Genomic DNA, 18830 nt, shown 5'->3' on the forward strand with positions numbered 1-18830 from the left:
GTGCAGCTGTAACATAGACAAGACAGAAGATGTTGTGGCCGGTTGTTAGAAGTGGTGTTCCCTGCAGGGCACTGACACCCTGGCCACCTTCAGTGTTGCAGTGGGACGGTAAGTGATACTTACTCAGCTGCCGGTACATGGGCGTTTCAGATTTCATGCAGATAATACCCCGTACATGGGCAGGGATTCTCTCTCTTAGGAGGCAAGGAGACTGATGTCCAGAAACTCCTAACCACCCGTCTTTCCTTCCACCCAGTTCTGGGATGTTTTCTCCTGCAATGATACAAAGAAGGCAAATGAGTAAGGTGCAAGTGGGTGGCAAAGCTGTTGGTTATGGTGCATGTGACAGCAACATGTTGAATTGTTCTAAATGAGTGAGACTGCAGTGGACAGGGTACACAGGATTGTCTTATGAACAAAGGTTAAACAGGTCAAGACTCTACTCACTGGAATTTAGAAGAATGAGAGGTGATCTTATTGAGACAGATAGGATTCTTAAGGGTTTTGACAGAGTAAATACTGACAGAATGTTTCCCCTCATGAGAGACTCTAGGATCAGAGGATATAGTCTCAGAGTAAAGGGACATCAAGTTAAGATTAAGATGAAGAGGAATTCCTTCTCTCAGAGGAATGTCAGTCTTTGGATCTCTTTGCTACAGAGAGCTATGGGAAGTGGGGTGGGGGGGGGGCAGAGACCTTGGTTATATTTAAGACTGAGATAGATTTTTGATTAGTAGCGGAATCAGGGGTGATGAGGAAAATGCAGGAAAACAGATGAGAGGAATGTTGGATCAGCCATGATCTTATTGAATGGCAAAGCAGGCTTGAAGGGTTGACTCCTGTTCTTATTTCTTACAGCTTTATGGACAGAGCCTCTGGAATTCCCTGCCACAGAAAGTAGTTGGTGCCAAAAAATTTGAATATTTTCAAGAAGGAGAGACAGGTGTTGGGGTAAAAAGAATGCAAGGGTATGGAGCAAAAGTTGGAACAGGATAGTGAATTGGAGGATAAGCCATGACCCTATTGAATGGCAGAGCAGGCTCAAAGGGCTGAATGGCCTACTCCTGTTCCTATTTTTCTCAGCTTCTATGTTTTGTGGTATGGAACGGTGACAGTCAGGTGAGTGAATGAGGGTAGGTATTGCATGGAACAGAAGGAGTATCAGGGCATGGACCTTGATGGGAGGTGGGTGCAGTGGCAGAGATGGAGTGAATGTGAGGTGGTAGAATGTAGAGTATGGAGCTTACCCTGGCAGAGTGGAGAAGGTTGTTGATCTTTCTGCACAGCAGCCTGGTCCTCCATACCATGGAGATGGCTCTGATCCAGATGGTGATTTGTGAGCAGGCTGGTATCATCTTGCACCCTCTGATGGTCCACTGGAAAGAGAACATCTTATTGCTGTACCAGGACCTGTCGGACCCTCTCTGAGAAACACAGTGCCATCCTCTCCTTCTCTGCCATCTGTCCTCACTGCTTGTACAACTGAGCAGGACAGCTGCCAAATGACAGCATTCCTGAAAATGAGCAGCAGGCATTCGAAAATAGCAGAGATATGAAGGATGCTGGTCCTGAGCTGCGAGCTCTTCAGGGAACACCATGAGACAAGATGGGGTGGAGATCAGAGATGACACATACTATGGGGGTGAGTGGCAAGTTTGGCAAGATTCAGCAAAAAGATTCACTTAACCTCACAGTGTGAAGTACTGCACCAAAGTTGTCATAACCTGTGCTGAGTCAAGGTTAGAGTGGTGCTGGAAAAGCAGAGCAGGTCAGGCAGCATCCAAGGAGCAGGAAAATTGATGTTTCAAACCCTTCAAGGGCTCCTGCCCGAAACGTCAATTTTCCTACTCCTCGGATGCAGCTTGACCTGCTGTGCTTTTCCAGCACCACTCTAATCTTGACTGATCTCCAGCATCGGCAGTCCTCACTTTTGCCTAGTTGATTATAACCTGCTCTGAATCAAAGGTCCATAATAGGGATCCAGTGTTTTTGAAAACATATGTTATGTCTAAAACTGGTGTTTCCAACATCATGTGTTATCAGTTCTTTAAAATTATGGAGTTGTGCACTGTTGTGGTACCTTTTATTTATTTCCTTTACAAGCAATAGAGTTTGTAGTGAAAATAATGGCATGATGATCAGCGCTCACCATTATTTAGCATTAAACCAGACATCAATTTCTGATTCCATGATTTTATGACGATCATAACGCACAACACGTGATAGAGATCAGAATTTGCCTTGCATGTTTCTTAGCTCATCCAGAGGTTTTGCTCTGCGTCCACCATGCTAAGATATCCATGGAAGATGTCAGTTTAAGATGCCTATCCATGAAAACAAGTTAGGAACAGACCGTATAGGCACAACTGAGTTGTAAATATTGTGTTCAGTCACAGCCAACAAGCTCCGCATTGTAAATTTACTTCTAAAAGAGTACAGTTTTGTTCAGATTTCATTTATTTATTTATTCTCAAGATTCAAAGAAGTTAAAACAATGTTTAAACTTTCACTTTCCACTTCTTCTTTCACTTATGATATGGAGGTGCCAGTGTTGGACAAAGTTAAAAATCACACAGCACCAGGTTATAGTCCAACAGATTTATTTGGAAGTCCTAGTTTTTGGAGCGCTGCTCCTTCATTGGGTAGTTTATGATTAGATTAAGTTCCCTACAGTGTGGAAACAGGCCCTTTGGCCCCACAAGTCCACACCGACCCTCCGAAGAGCAACCCACTCAGACCCATTCCACTACATTTACCTCTGACTAATCCAACTAACACTATGGGCAATTTAGCACAGCCAATTCACCTCACCTCCACACCTTTGGACTGTGGGAGGAAAACAGAGCACCCAAAGGAAACCCACGCAGATATGGGGAGAATGTGCAAACTCCACACAGACAGTTGCCTGAGGTGGGAATTGAACCTGGATCCCTGGTGCTGTGAGCCACCATGCCACCCCTGATCCTGCTCTACAACTACCTGATAAAGGGGCAGCACTCTGAAAGCTAATACTTCCAAATAAACCTGTTTGACTATAATCTGGTGTCGTGTGATTCTTTCACTTCATTCAACTTTCTTGCCTTCTCTTTTTTTATATATATATATATGATTTGTCATTGAGTTAAATATTGGCATTCCCTAGTTTGGATGCAGCTTCGAGAACAATCCCAAGCTTATACAGACAAGGTCTGATTCAAACTGGCCTGGAAAATTTAAAAACTACAACTGACCAGTAAACTGCATGTTCGCATTTCTTCCTGCTTTCCCCAGAGCTGGCTTAAGTGCAGGAGTCAAAGAACAAAGAACAGTACAGCACAGGAACATGCTCTATGACAGGCCAAGTCTGTGCTGAATGAGCTTGTTAATGATTGAATTATCAGCCATTTTCCCAGGGATCTCACCAGTGCCACATAAGATTCTGGATTAGTGGTGCTGGAAGAGCACAGCAGTTCAGGCAGCATCCAAGGAGCTTCGAAATCGACGTTTCGGGCAAAAGCCCTTCATCAGGAATCTGCCACATAAGATCCAAACAGAGGCTGCACCTCGACTGACAGGAGGCTAGGGCACAGCAGAAGTCAAACATCAGCGAAAAACAATGGCAAATGTAAAATTATCCATAGGCAGAGGCTTGCATTTCATGAAAGCTGCTTGGATATTGCTGTAATGACAAATTATGCGGTGGGGGCAGGACAGTGGGGAATAACCACCAGTTCTTTCAACCCTCACCTTAACTTCAATCTGGTCCTCTCTCTTTAATGCCATTTACTTCAGCCTTCACATTACAAGCACAGCGAGGGTCACTGTCCATGCATTCATGCATACAATGAACCAAGCTCTTGCCTCTCCGTATCCACTTACCATCATGAACAGGCAGCAGCAACTTCACTCAAATGCTGGAAAGTGTAACTAGAAGGTTCTTGTCGCTGGGTATGAACATGCAAATAAAACTACTATGCGTTTAAAAATTAAACTTGTCAAATTCAGTCCAGCTTACCTCAATTCGATTAAGAAGTCATTATAGTTTGCCCTGTTCATTAACGCTTCAATGTCCAGAAAGGACATCACCATTCTGACTCAAAAGTAGCTTAAGTCACATGGAAAAGTTGACAAAATGAATAAAATTTAATGTCTTCCCCCTCAGGTGAGTTTGTTGACAGGAGAACATTTAATCAACCTTTTTGAATCCATCACATTTAAGTTTGGAGTGGAAGGATTCTTGGGTTCTACATTGTCAACCACTAGTTGGCAAAGAGTTCACCATGTGGGATGCCTTAAAAGAAAAGCCCTTTGGAGATTTTGCACACTACCCGAGAGGGTGCCTTGTTCAAAGATATTTAATGCCTAATTGAGGAGTCCAGCATTGGACAGGGAGGCAGTGGCTGGGGAGGATTGGGGGTAGGGTGTAGTTGAATCCATTGAGTGTCACTTCCAACCTTTGCAGCCAACATTGCTCTCCCCATCATGACCATCCCATCTCTCCAGAGCTCACCTGTAGCATGGGTTTCTGCAATCCTCGCCCTTGAGTGGACTCATTTGTCAACAACCGATACCTCTCCCCAGCTACTCAGCAATGATGAACTGACCGTTTCTGGCAGGGCAGTGCACAATGTCACACTTCATTTGGTGGCTCTTAACCTAAAGGGTGCAATGGGAGTCTCTTACTAGCTGTCTTGCTGGTGGATAAGACTCCTAATGCCTCCATTAAATAGAACTCAAGCTGTGTGAAAGTGAAAATGTTATGAATGGAGAGTCGGTTGTTTGCTGCTGACTGCAGGTCATCATAGCTGAATGCTGTCACTTGGCCTATGAACCTTTCCAACTGCAGCATATTCTCTTTTCTAGAATGAAATGTGTTATATCATTTGCATTAATTTATTCACTTTCTTCTGTTTCAGTCTTGCTCAATTTTTTCTATGTCAGCAGAGCATTTGTTTCATGTCACATCCATCTGTGTCTTGTGCTGTTACTTTACGATAACCTTCATGTCTTTTCTTTTTGTTCTTAATTCATGCGTCTTCTTCAGAGACCAAATGACATGTGCTCTTTTTGCTGGCTGCAATCATCTCGGCTCTGCTGTGCTGTCACACAGTGTGACAGATGTACATCGAAGAAGTGACTCTTTCTGCACATTTAAGTCAAATTTTCTCTATTTGTACTCTGGCATTTCCCTAATAACCGTATAATCCATATTGGGATTGTTGGGATTTTTAACACTGAAATGGTTTCCCAACAGTGTCGAAAGGTCTAATTCAAATTCCTTCGAAAGTCACCCAACAGTCCCTGTGTAGTCTGGCATCTTTTGAGGTGATGGGCATACATGGTCAAGAAAGAAATTTAAAAGGAGACGTGCACTTAAATCACTCACATGCTCAAAATAAACTGGATTTTTTGTTTTTAATTCCCGCTGTATGCTGCTAATTATTTGTTTCTCAGAAATGAATTAAAATACTGAGGTACTTGATGAACACATTGTTTAGCTCATTTGGTATTTGTTGCATTTTCATGTTTTTACATGTTAGGGAAAACGAGTATATTAACGTTTTACTGTCAGTGCTCAAGTTAAGTATTTGTAGTTCAAATTTCCACAGGCAAGAGAAACGAAGAGATATGCATTTTCAGCTCTTTATATATTTTCTTCAGTGCTCCTGCTAAAGTAACAGTCATTCAGAGATAATGACAATAAGCAATGATATCTAGGGTTGGTACATTCAGGCAACGGGCAAGGCTCTCTCAATTAGGTCTCCACAATATGCCTTAGGCTGGAATCTTGTTACGTCATCAGATATCTTCATGGAGACAGTGAAACCACATTTCTACTCATTGGCAGAATGGCCACCCCATACAATTTGATATTCATAGTCTATAGCAGGATCACACAGAGCACCCCACCATTACCTCAAAAGGTCAAAGGTCTAGGTGCCATACTTAAAAGGTCAGCCAGGAAGGTATTCCTTCCCTGAAATCTAGCAGCATCAATCTGGCAATGCAAGTCATCTCCTTGCTGCAACCATTGGCACATTTTTCCCAATGGAATATATCTTCCCCTCCCCCAGTTACATAAAACCCCTGCTATCACTTACTAATCTGGACATATATCAATAAGCAGACAAGTGGGCATGGAGTTTAGCAATGCCATCTTTCAGGTTCTGTTCCAAGCTTACAGTGAGTGGTTCTGCTTCCCACTGTCTCCTTTTCTGTCTTAGTGAGCTATGTGCCGATCCCCTTGCACATCTGATAATGTATCAATGCCTTCTCTCCCATGGTCCATTCAAGCTCTCCATGGAAGAAAGGAAGTTCAGTTCTGATCTTTCATGCTGTAAATCAACATTGATCACTCCTCCATCTGAAAGCACATAGCTCAAGTGTACTGCAAAGCTGGTATTTAATCTGGTGAAACGGTTTTAATCAGTATTTTTAAAACTTCATTCATGGGATGTGGGCTTCATTGGCTAGGCCACCATTTAGGCATGACATTCTTGTGTATTACAAATATGTTTCTGTTGCATATTGTTGGAAAGCTTAATCTAAATTTAATGCACAGTTATATTTATGCCTATGTTTCAGCCCATTGTTGGAAAGCTGAAACTTCACCACCAAAACAATTAAGCGTGCATGTCTACCTCATTTCCTGCTGCTGGTAGCAGCACAAGATTCTGCCCCTAGACTTAATCTGTAAAAAACACAGTTCTACTTTCCATTACCAGTGCAAATTGTTTTACTTCCCTCATTATTTTGGGCATCTCGTGTGAGATTGTTCCTATGACATTTATAACAAGGTGTAATCCTATTGCAACAGAAATACTCTGGTATTTTTATTGATTGATTCACTGGATATGGATGTTGTTCAGTAGACCAGCATTTATTGCCCACTCCCATTTGCCAGGAAGGCTGTTAAGAGTTAAAATTGTTATGGGTCCGGAGTCACAGATGGCAGATTTCCAAATAGGTATGGCTGATATCCTTCCCTAAATAACATTAGCGAACCAAGTGAGCGTTCATGACAATTGACAGTGGCTACCTGGTCACCATTAGGCTGTTCGTTCCAATTTTCTATTCAAAGTTCACCATCTGTCATAGTGGAATTCAAACTCATGTGTCGAGAATATTAACTTGGGTTTCTGGATTACCAGGTCAGTGACATTCACACTATGCTATCACTTTTCCTTTTTTAACTTGAGCTAGAGAACAGAATCTTCCAGAACTTTCCCACAAATGCAAGTAATGTAATCTTCCAGGAAATGTCATTGGCGGAACTCAATCCCATGGAAATTCACCAAGTTTGAATTCTGGGATTGCAAGGTCCATTTCAAACTCATTCACTTGAAAGTGAGAATTGAAATTGATCTGTGTCACCTGAAGAGGATGCAAGAATAGAAATTTCCAGAATTTCTAGATATTCTTCACAAAATTCCTGATGTAAACCAGGGACATAATGTCCCATTCAACTCAGCCATTACTGCAGACCAAGCCACATCATAATTTTTGATTATTTTGAAAAGAAAGATATTTGTCCCACGACTCTTCATGAAGGACACAGAGTATATCACCAGATTATTTATAAAATAGAGTATTTGGCATAGGTAGCATAAAGTAACCACACATCTGGAGGTGATGACCTAGTGGCAGTATTGCTTGTCCACCTACCCAGGTAATGCTCTGGGGACCCAGGTTTGAATCCTGCTATGGCAGAAAAAGGAATTTGAATTCAATAAAAATCAGAAATTAAGAGTAATAATATGCATGCAACTGAAGCAGATGAGTGGGAAAATTCCATTTAGTTTACAAAAGTCCTCAAGGGCAGGAAACTGTGGTCTTTATTTCTTCTGGTCTACATGTGACTCTAGACCCACAATAATGTAAGTGACTCTTAACTGCCCTCTGGGCAATAAATAATGGCTTAGCCAGCAACACCCACATTCCATCAATTAAAAAAGGACAATATATACTCCTTTCGACTTAGAGTTCATCCAGCCCCCATCTAATTACGAGGATAACACTTGAGAATACCTCTTCTCCCTGCTCATAAACTTGCTCATTGTCCTCCAGAATAAATGAACCTCAAGTCAAACTTGCATTCATTTTTGCATTGTTATTTTTCAATCATGTCCTTGTTTTATGTGTTTCTTCACCTAATATTTGGCACCATCCTCTAACCTGCTCCCTAATCAAATTGCAGGGACACCCAAATTCTGCTCGAGGTGCTGTTGGCATCCCTGAATGAGTAACATGAACACTTTCACAGGGTATAATTAATAACCACATCATTGTTAACCTAATGATTTGTCCAAAATACATATTATGCAAAAATGCTCATTATCTGTTATGAAATTCACAAATTTTCTAGCTTTCCAATGAGGCTTCAACCTTATATTTAATATTGTTTGTGAATCTAATGTCCAGAAAATGCTCGAGCCTCCTCTTTTCTATAGCCAATATTGCACCTCAAAATTGTATTTTTCATTTTATTAAACCCAAGTGCGAGTTCAGATATTAAACTCTGTTCCTGGTGGGGACTATTCGACACTAAATCAGCCCTGCAAAACTCCCACATCCACAGGAAGAGCACATCACCCTACGAAAGGCCGTCTTTGCTCCTTCACAATCTACATATCCAGAAAATAACACCTTCTTATTGTTCTAAAACAAAACAGTGCTCCAGGCTAACTTAGTACTTACAGTTTATATTTTAAAAATTTAATCAAGAAACATATCTCAATAAAACATATAATCAAGAAAGAACCCACTCTACTCACTACTGTAGACTTCCAGCAAGGTTACACATAAAAACTATGCACTTATCTGTTCCTGTGCTGCGAGCTCTCCCACACAGGTTCCTCCAAGGTCAGCTGTGAATTTCACTGTTCGTTAATTTTTCCTATAGGCACTCCAATGGCCAGATATACATGAACTCAAACAGCAAAGGCAATAACTGTACAGATTCACTGCTGTGTCAGTCAGCAGTGTCAGTTTCTTTCTCTCTCTCTCCCTCATGACCATGTGGTCACTGACTTTTGTCTGACTTCTTCCTTTTAAAAGTGCCATTATTGTGATCTTCTTCCCCCAAAATTCCAAAACAATGCAACAGCATATAAAACAATAATTACTGCTTCTGGAATTTGAGGAAATCATGTCCAACACCTAAAATACCTCAAAAAAAGGAGCAGCTCCTACAACCACAATCTTTTCCCAACCTCCATCTTGGATTGATTTATTGAGATCTGTCTCTTGATTAAATATCTTTAATTCCATTTTTGTTACAAATAGAATAACTCAGAAACTATTTAATTCTTTTCTGATTAGAACCAGATTTGGAAAACTGGATCTAAACGTTGCTTCTATATAATAGAGCAACTTCTATTGGTTAATAAAAAATCCCTTATTTAGAATCCCCTAATTACTTTTCTGCAAGCTTAACATTTTACTGTTGTACAATACAAGATGGTCATGAATCATTCTCTATGTTATAGCATTTTGAAATTAATGGCGTTGGCTCTGTTGTACTCTTCCTCACTACTCACAACAGCACAGTATAATTATGCTGTAATGATCAATTCACAAAATCGCACATATTCGTACAAAATCGTACATTCCATATAACCAGTAACAGGCATGCATCAAAGCTGGTCTAAAAGTCAGATTGTCACATTTCATACATTTGTTAAAATTAACAAAACATTAATTCATTATATCATTTAAACATTTTTTTGAAAAATGACTCAAATCGTTCTCTCAGGATCATTTAAAAATTAAACACTTCATTTACTTCCTCCCAAACTGAAGTTCTTTTGGAACCTATCCTCCCTCCCATATGAATATTTCGACAGTATGAAAGATGAAACTTTAAATAAATGGCTCCTTTCAACCCCAATGTGCAACAAAATTATATAACTATTAGGAGCCTTGAATTTAAGAAGCAAATTCATGAAAAAGCAACTTACTGATCAAAGAAACAAAACTGTAATGTTTAAGAAATTCCAAAGATAAGAAGTGGTTCTGAAACAAGGAACTTACCAGTCCTGTAGATGTTGCTAGAGATAACTCCTTAGAAATGAAGAAAATCTTAACTAGTTAATCCTTGCCATATGTTCATTGTTTTATTACAATTTCATACTCAAAATAAACATGTATTTTAAAAGAAAAAGGAATTGAAAGAACACAAAGGATTTCAATTGGAAAAGTATTATGAATTTTAAGTACTTAACTCTGGAGCTGATGTATTTTCCCTCTATGGTCTGATAGAGGTTTCTAAAGTTCTGAAGAGTTTTTATAGTCGAGAGTGTGGTGCTGGAAAAACACTGCAGATCAGACAGCATCCGAGGAGCAGGAGAATTGACGTTTTGGGCATAAGCCCTTCATCAGGAATTTCGGGCTTATGCCTGAAACGTCGATTCTCCTGCTCCTCGGATGCTGTATGACCTGTTGTGCTTTTCCAGCACCACACTCTCAATTCTGATCTACAGCATCTGCAGACCTCACTTTCTCCTCCCTGAAGTGTCTTTTTAGTCTATTCCTTAGTGAGGTATTGGAGATAAGTGATCTTCAATGTAAGATTGCCAGCAAGAGTGTGGTAAGAATTTGGAAGAAATTTCTTAATTACAGGCAGAGCTGAGAAGGGCATGATCAAATATTGGAATCAGAGAAATCATGGGGTTATGATGAGAGGTCAGAGCAGTAGTAGCTATTTTGGGCATATTCACACTCAATACAGACATAATGGGCCACATATCTTCCTTCTGCACTGCAATCCTCTTTGCTTTTATTAGATGAGTACTTAATATTCATAGTGTTAACATTTCTTTTTATTTAACATTCAATTCAGTAAATATTTCATTTTGGCACAATGCAGCTTCAGATTTTCTTGCAAATAATTTGCCTGTGTGTATAAAGCAGAAACTAAATGCATGCAATGTTCTCATTTGGATCAAATTACCAACCACTGTTTCCAGAATTGATTTCATACAATTTCCATGTCAAACATTTTTATTTTGACACAAAATGTGACAACATAGATATAATCATTGCCAGTTTCCACCTTCAGCCACTATTACTTTAATGTGTGAGGCTACTTTATAGTTTCTACCATAATTGATAACATGGAACATATCTTATACCTTGAACCAATTTTATCAAAAAGAAGCATAATAAAAAGCATGTGTCCACAGGTATTCCCAAGTAACTAACAGAGGCTGTGACACCAAAGATCATTGACATTTGGTGGTGTGTGGGAGATGAAACCCCTGCTGAGCCCCATGCCATTCGGAGCTACACACTGAAGTTGCAGCAAGCAGTTTGGTAAGAGTTTCCAGAGGCTATACACTGCTGTATGCAGAATTTATCCAGGCCATGAGTGGGTTCACATTTCAGGCATAAATTTATGGCTTCTTCTATAAAGATGTTGTCAACCCTGATCCAGCAGATCATTCAACGCTTGTGAGAGGTGCAGACATACTTTCATACCTTGACCTTGCCTCTGAACTCAACAAAGGAAAATCAGAAGGGGAAGAGGCATCTGTATTCTCCTCCAGCTCTACTGGGGTGGTAAGGCTGTGCCTTGCAAGGGAGCAGAAGTGGCTGGCTTCCATATCTGGGGAGACGAGCACTTCAGTATTACAGTGACAGAGAGGTTTCTCTTGTATAGAAGATTCTCAGTATGTCACAACTCTCTAGGCTCTTTAGCAACCAGATGATAGCCAACAAACTTACCCCAGGTCATGGGTCAGTTTGATCCATTTCTGCTGCATATGCATTGAGACCTCTTTGAGGAAACAGTCACAAAATTGTTCAGAAAAATATACTAGTGTACCTGGAATTCATAGTTGTTCAGTCTTGGCAAAGGTCTAGAACTGACAGTATAGTCTAGATAAAATTTTGTCATTGTTGCTGATGTAGACCATTTATGTTTTACTATCTGCTCAGATGTCACCTCTACAATACTGTTCCCTCAATGGACTGTTGGCATTGGATAAGCCATTTTCTCAAGCATAAAGAGAAAAGAAAAACTGCAGATGCTTTGGAAAGCAAATCTTAGCATGACTTATACACTTAATGGTAAGGTCCTAGGGAGTGTTGCTGAACAATGGGACCTTGGAGTGCAGGTTCATTGCTCCTTGAAAGTGGAGTTACAGGTAGATAGGATAGTGAAGAAGGTGTTTGGTATGCTTTCCTTTATTGGTCAGAGTATTGAGTACAGGAGTTGGGAGGTCATGTTGCGGCTGTACAGGACATTGGTCAGGCCACTGTTGGAATATTGTGTGCAATTCAGGTCTCCTTCCTTTCGGAAAGATGTTGTGAAACTTGAAAGGGTTTAGAAAAGATTTACAAGAATGTTGCCAGGGTTGGAGAATCTGAGCTACAGGGAGAGGCTGAACAGGCTGCGGCTGTTTTCCCTGGAGCGTCGGAGGCTGAGGGGTGAGCTTATAGAGGTTTACTAAATTATGAGGGGCATGGATAGGATAAATAGGCAAAGTCTTTTCCCTGGGGTGGGGGAGTCCAGAACTAGAGGGCATAGGTTTAGGGTGAGAGGGGAAAGATATAAAAGAGACCTAAGGGGCAACTTTTTCATGCAGAGGGTAGTATGTGTATGGAATGAGTTGCCAGAGGATGTGGTGGAGTCTGGTATAATTGCAACATTTAAGAGGCATTTGGATGTGTATATGAATAGGAAGGGTTTGGAGGGATATGGGCCGGGTGCTGGCAGGCGGGATTAGATTGGGTTGGGATATCTGGTCAGCATGGACGGTTGGACCGAACGGTCTGTTTCCAGAAGGGTCAGTTTGCAGTAAGTTTGCAGAAGACACCAAAATTGGAGGTGTAGTGGACGGTGAAGAACATTACGTCAGATTACAATGGGATCTTGATGCGATGGGCCAATGGGCTGAGAAGTGGCAGATGGAGTTTACTTTAGATAAATGTGAGGTGCTGCATTTTGGGAAAGCAAATCTTAGCAGGACTCATACACTTAATGGTAAGGTCGTAGGGAGTATTGCTGAACAAAGAGACTTGGAGTACAGGTTCATAGCTCCTTGAAGGTGGAGTCACAGGAAGATAGGATAGTGAAAAAGACATTTTGTATGCTTTCCTTTATTGGTCAGAGTATTGAGTAGAGGAGTTGGGAGGTCATGTTGTGGCTGTATAGGACATTGGTTAGGCCACTTTTGGAATATTGCGTGAAATTCTGGTCTCCACCTTTTAAGAAGGATGTTGTGAAACTTGAAAGGGTTCAAAAAAAATTTACAAGAACATTGCCAGGATTAGAGGATTTGAGCTAGAGGGAGAGGCTGAATAGACTCGAGTTGTTTTCACTGGAGCATCAATAGACAATAGACAATAGACAATAGACAATAGATGCAGGAGTAGGCCATTCAGCCCTTCGAGCCTGCACCGCCATTCAATATGATCATGGCTGATCATTCCCAATCGGTATCCTGTTCCAGCCTTATCTCCATAACCCTTGACTCCACTATCTTTAAGAGCTCTACCCAATTCTTTCTTAAATGAATCCAGAGACTGGGCCTCCACTGCCCTCTGGGGCAGAGCATTCCACACAGCCACCACTCTCTGGGTGAAGTAGTTTCTCCTCATCTCTGTCTAAATGGTCTACCCCGTATTTTTAAGTTGTGTCCTCTGGTTCGGCACTCCCCCATCAGCAGAAATATGTTTCCTCCTGCCAGAGTGTCCAATACTTTCATAATCCTATACGTTTCAATCAGATCCCCTTTCAGTCTTCTAAACTCAAGGGTATACAAGCCCAGTCGCTTCAGTCTTTCCATGTAAGGCAATCCTGCCATTCCAGGAATTGACCTCGTGAACCTACGCTGCACTCCCTCAATAGCTAGAATGTCTTTCCTCAAATTTGGAGACCAGAGGCTGAGGGGTGATCTTATAGAGGTTTATGAAATCATGAGGGGCATGGATAGGATAAATAGAGAAAGTCTCTTCTCTGGGGTGGAAAAGTCCAGAACTAGAGGGCATAGCTTTAGGGTGAGAGGGGAAAGATATAAAATAGGCCTAAGGAGCAACTTTTTCACACAGAAGGTGGTATGTGTATGGAATGAGCTGCCAGAGGAAGTGGTGGAGGCTAGTATGATTGCAACATTTAAAAGGCATCTGATTGGGTATATGATTAGGAAGAGTTTGGAGGGATATGGGCCGGGTGCTGGCAAGTGGAACAAGATTGGGTTGGGATATTTGGTCAGCATGGACAAGTTGGACCGAAGGGTCCGTTTTTGTGCTGTACATCTCAATGACTCTCTGACTCTACTAACGATCGCTGATTAAATTTGTTCAGTTCTGCCCAGATGAGATTTCAATCAGCAGCTGTGAGTTCACCAGTTTGTAAAAAGTGCATTTAGGACTTCTTGTGTGTATATCTATATATCAGCTCTTCTGAAAAAAAGTGTTTATTGCCATGTTTTGTCCATTGTTTCATGGTAAATTAAATACTATGGCATTGAATAGATTAATGCTTTCCTAGTATGTTGGGATATTAATTTAATGGAGGCTCAATTATTATTAAGATATTGATGGATTCCTCTCTTTCTTTATGAAAGTCTAAATATTTCTTATATGAAGACAAAAATCAAAGGGAAATGTTCCTATTTGTTTGTATATTCAAATAAACATCTTAGTGAAAATGAAGACATGTAAATGCTGAATACTGAAAAATAGCTTCCATAAATTAAGTAGCTGTCCAAAAAGAAAATTGTTTGAATCTCAGGCCCTTACTTTTAATACAAGGGTGTCATCATCCTATCCCATCTGCTGTCCCCATCCTGCACATTTTCCTCATGAGATGAGCTGCAACATTCATATTACGTTCCTGATGCAAGATCCCTCCCTCTGTGCAGTGCAAGGTTTACAAATCATAACTAAACAGACCGACATCACTTCACCACTACATCTCTGCAGCTGGCTAAGGAATAAATATCCAGATTGCTAACATGCAGAGAGATACCAGAGAGAAGGCATCTGCTCAGCCCTAGACAAGAGAGGACACTACAATGTCAGCAGTTTGTCACTCAGTTGATGTGCACAAGAGAAGCTGGCAGGTATTTTAGGGCAACCTGAAAGTAACTTTCTGATACCCATTGGAAACTGAACAGCTTCAGACATGAGAGTCCAACTGCCTCCATGGATAGTTGCTGGCTGCCTCAGACAGTCAGGTCCAGCAGCCTCATGTGTATCACCTTTACTGTTCGGGAGTCTATAATCTTCTCTGCATCCCAGCAAACTGCCTCCAAACCACACAATTGAGTTTCACAGCTTCCTTCCCATCACTGTGAACCCTAATAAACAATCCCCACTCCTGATTTTTTTTTTAACAAATGGACAGCCCTGAGGATGAGCAACCAGACTCTGGACTGACTTCCATACAGCTCCCATCCATCTTTACTCCAGGAGTGAATACACTGCGCCTCTGGAGCCAGACTGTAGAGGCACATACCTCCCTGCTGTGATTGCCCCAAGCTGTCGAATGATCATGCCTGCGCCCCTTGACGAATATTGGAATCTGCTTTTGACTTCCTGTGCTGGGACCCCTGAATGGATGAGTTTGTCCCTTGACTGAGGACTACTTCCTTTAGTCTCTGTGATATGGCTATTTGATTGAAGTATTGGCGCATACATGACTGGCACATGAGCAGGAGAGAGCTTGATATCACATGGTGCCATTTAGCAACATGTCCAGGCCCTTGATTGACCATTGATTCCAACCATAACAAGCTGGCTTTGTGTCTGCACCAATAAACAAGGCAGGGCAGCAATACTGTTAGCCTTTAAGGTCTGGCTGAGGAGGCAAAGTGCAAAAGGGCAAAATAAGGCAGGGAGATGCACTGTGATCCAGTACATAAAATGGTTCCGAGTCCCAGTTACAAAGTATCTTTGCAATAGCACTACAATGAGAGGTGCTGACATGCTCTACTGTGCAGCATTGAAGTGGAGAACCATCCTGTCAATGATTTGGAGGTGTGCTAGGAGAATGCACTGAGGCTGGTATGTGTTGAATGTCATGGTCTGAAGCCATGGGTTGCATGCAGTCACTACTGTGGTGCTAGAGAAGCACAGCAGATCAGGCAGTATCCAAGGAGGAGGGGAATCAACATTTCGGGCAAAAGCCTTTCATCAGGAATGAGGCCTCATTTCTGATGAAGGGCTTTTGCCCGAAACATTGATTCTCCTGCTCTTCGGATGCTGCCTGACCTGTGTGCTTTTCCAGTACCACACTCCTGACTCTGATCTGCAGTCCTCACTTTCTCCTGCATGCAGTCACTGCCCATGTGATATGATCTAATTCCATAATTGGACAATGTGGGCTGCATAATACAGAGAGGATGCAAAGAATTTGTCAACAATCTAGGATTGTCAGTCAGGTTTGCAGTATTGCACACTTGTGTGTACTGGGAGCGACATATAAAAATAGACAGGGCCCTGTTCTTTGCTGATAGAAAGAGCACAAAAAGAACAGGCAGCATAGTAGCTCAATGGTTGGTACTGCTGCATCACAGCACTAGGGACCCGGGCTCGATTCCAGCCTTAGGCGACTGTCTGAGTCGAGTGTGCATGATCTCTCCATGTCTGCATGGGTTTCCTCTGGGTGCTCTGGTTTTCTCCCACAGTGCAAAGATGTGCATGTTAGGTGGATTGAAAATGCTAAATTGCCCCATAGTGTCCAGGGATGTGCTAGATGGATTAGCCATGAGAAATGTGGGGTCATAGGGATAGGACAGGGGGCTATGTGTGGGTGGTCAGTGCAGACTCAACGGGTTGAATGGCCTCTTTCTGCACTGTTGTGAGTCTATGTCTCAACGCAACAAAATAGGTGACAGCCTGTCTCTGTTTTGTTTCTCAAGGCTGTGCCTTGACCAATCAGAGTCATAAACAGGGGAGGTTTAGTGTAATTGGTCAAGTATGCCATTAAAAAAATGAAACAAAGCTTAGAAGTCAACTGTCAATCATCATTAGTGAGTGTATTCTCCTTTGAAAAATTATTCATCAGATTCTACTTGCCATCCAATCAGTACTTCCCTTGTGTCTGATATAAGTGCTATTTTCCTTTACTTTAGTATTTCTTGCAAATTGTCCTGATGAGTGCAGAACAAAAATGTTTTAACAAACTTTTTCTTAACAATCCAGTGGAAGGGATGCTATAGTCTATGTCATATATATGTCATGTGCTTCTACACAACAACATGATCACAATTGTATGTTCTCCCTACATTTATCAAGAAATCACTTATTTCTGAACTGAAAGATGAGTGCTTTTCTATTGTAAGCACACTGAAAGGTGTTACATGCTGTAGATCCCTTCAGTTCCCTATTGCAGAGATGAATATTATTGCAACTCAGGAAGCAGAAAAGGAACCTCAGTGTTTTTTTGACCTTGACATTACTGAGGAAGTTGGGTATAAGCCTACTCTTTGGGTGTCAGCCATACAAGTGTTCAAGAAATCTAAGAGAACCAGATTAGAATCTGTGTTGATATGTGGTCATGAAATCAAGCATTGAAATGAGATGGACACAAGATACGGACAGTCAGACACTGCAGAGAGTGTGAATGGTGTGAATACTTTGCTAAACTTGACTTTAATGCGGCTCACATCAAATTGAGCTTTCAAAAAAAAATTAACACAGTATCCTCCACATTAACACTGGACTTTTTTTGATTCAAGAGACTCAATTTTGATGTTAATTCAGCAGCTGAGGTTTCAGTCTGCAACTCAAGAACTTGAAGACACACTGAACATTGACATTTTCATCTTCAGTCATACTGAAAGTGAACATAAGTCATGTTGACATGCATGCCTACAATTCTTTAGAGAATGTCATTTCACCTTGAAGACAGTTAACTGCTTGTTCAATTAAAGCAGTATGTTGCAAGTGAGTCATATGTTGAGTGGCAAAGGTATAACACCTTATCAATGTATGCAGGCAATTTGGAATCTGCTCAGACTCACATGTACAATAGACACTTTTTCCCTAATTTTGTGACACAACTTGGTTCTTACACAATTTGATGATGGAGTCCACAAGGCAGAAGAATTCTCTTCCAAAGAAAGTGATGGATGTCAAAACATAGAATGCTTTCAAGAAAGACTTCGATATAGGTAAATGGGATCAAAGACTATAGGGAGAAAGTGGGAAAAGGATACTGAGTGAGATGATCAGCATTGATCATGTGAAATAGCAGAGCAGACTCAACAAGCCAAATGGCCTACTCCTATTCCAATTTCTATGTTTCTATGAGGAATTAAGGTTATGGAATCTTGAAACTGGAAAGATGTGATCAAGACAGTGTCTACAAATTAAATAGTGCATGTACTGCAAGTCATTTAACATGAGCTTATTTCTATAACCACATCTCATGGGACATCTCATGTTATACAACAATTGTATTGTCATTCCACATTCATTGAAGGAGAGTTGTCGATACAGCACATGAAGGTCTCGGGGGACTGTCAAAAACCAAATAGCTCTTTAGAGACAAGATATGGTTCCAATGAATCGACAGTATGGTAGAGCAGAAAATCAATCAGTGTTTGCCACATCAAGCAACAACAACATCAAATCTTCATGATCCTCTCAAGATGTTGGAAATATGTTTAGCCACACTCAGCTTTGCATATCCTATGTGCTTGTTTTCATCGACCATGACATAGAGCCAATCAACATATATGCAAATGCAATTGAGAATAGAAGAATTGAATGAAGACATGACATTTAAAATGAGGTTGTAACGCTGGGAAATAAAGTACTTGTGAAATGTGGTGGTTGCATTGGGAAACATGCAACTTTCTGACATCTAGCAATTTTTGGCAAACAGCACGAAATATCAA

General features: G+C 41.1%; 1 protein-coding gene across 30 annotated transcripts in view; it reads right to left on the minus strand.

Annotated features, from left to right (window-relative positions):
- The window catches only part of nrxn1a (neurexin 1a), a 1866202-nt gene that overhangs the window by 1389597 nt on the left and 457775 nt on the right, over window positions 1–18830 (minus strand). For 20 of the 30 annotated variants that reach the window (XM_072580867.1, XM_072580862.1, XM_072580863.1 and 17 more), the window contains one exon: window positions 10012–10041. The exons of the other annotated variants lie outside the window; for them this stretch is intronic. In XM_072580867.1, the coding sequence (XP_072436968.1) occupies window positions 10012–10041 (30 nt within the window). The remainder of the gene's footprint in view (window positions 1–10011; window positions 10042–18830) is intronic. 30 annotated transcript variants of the gene reach the window in all.

The sequence above is a fragment of the Chiloscyllium punctatum genome, chromosome 11 (assembly GCF_047496795.1).
Source record: "Chiloscyllium punctatum isolate Juve2018m chromosome 11, sChiPun1.3, whole genome shotgun sequence".
Classification (NCBI taxonomy): Eukaryota; Metazoa; Chordata; class Chondrichthyes; order Orectolobiformes; family Hemiscylliidae; genus Chiloscyllium; species Chiloscyllium punctatum.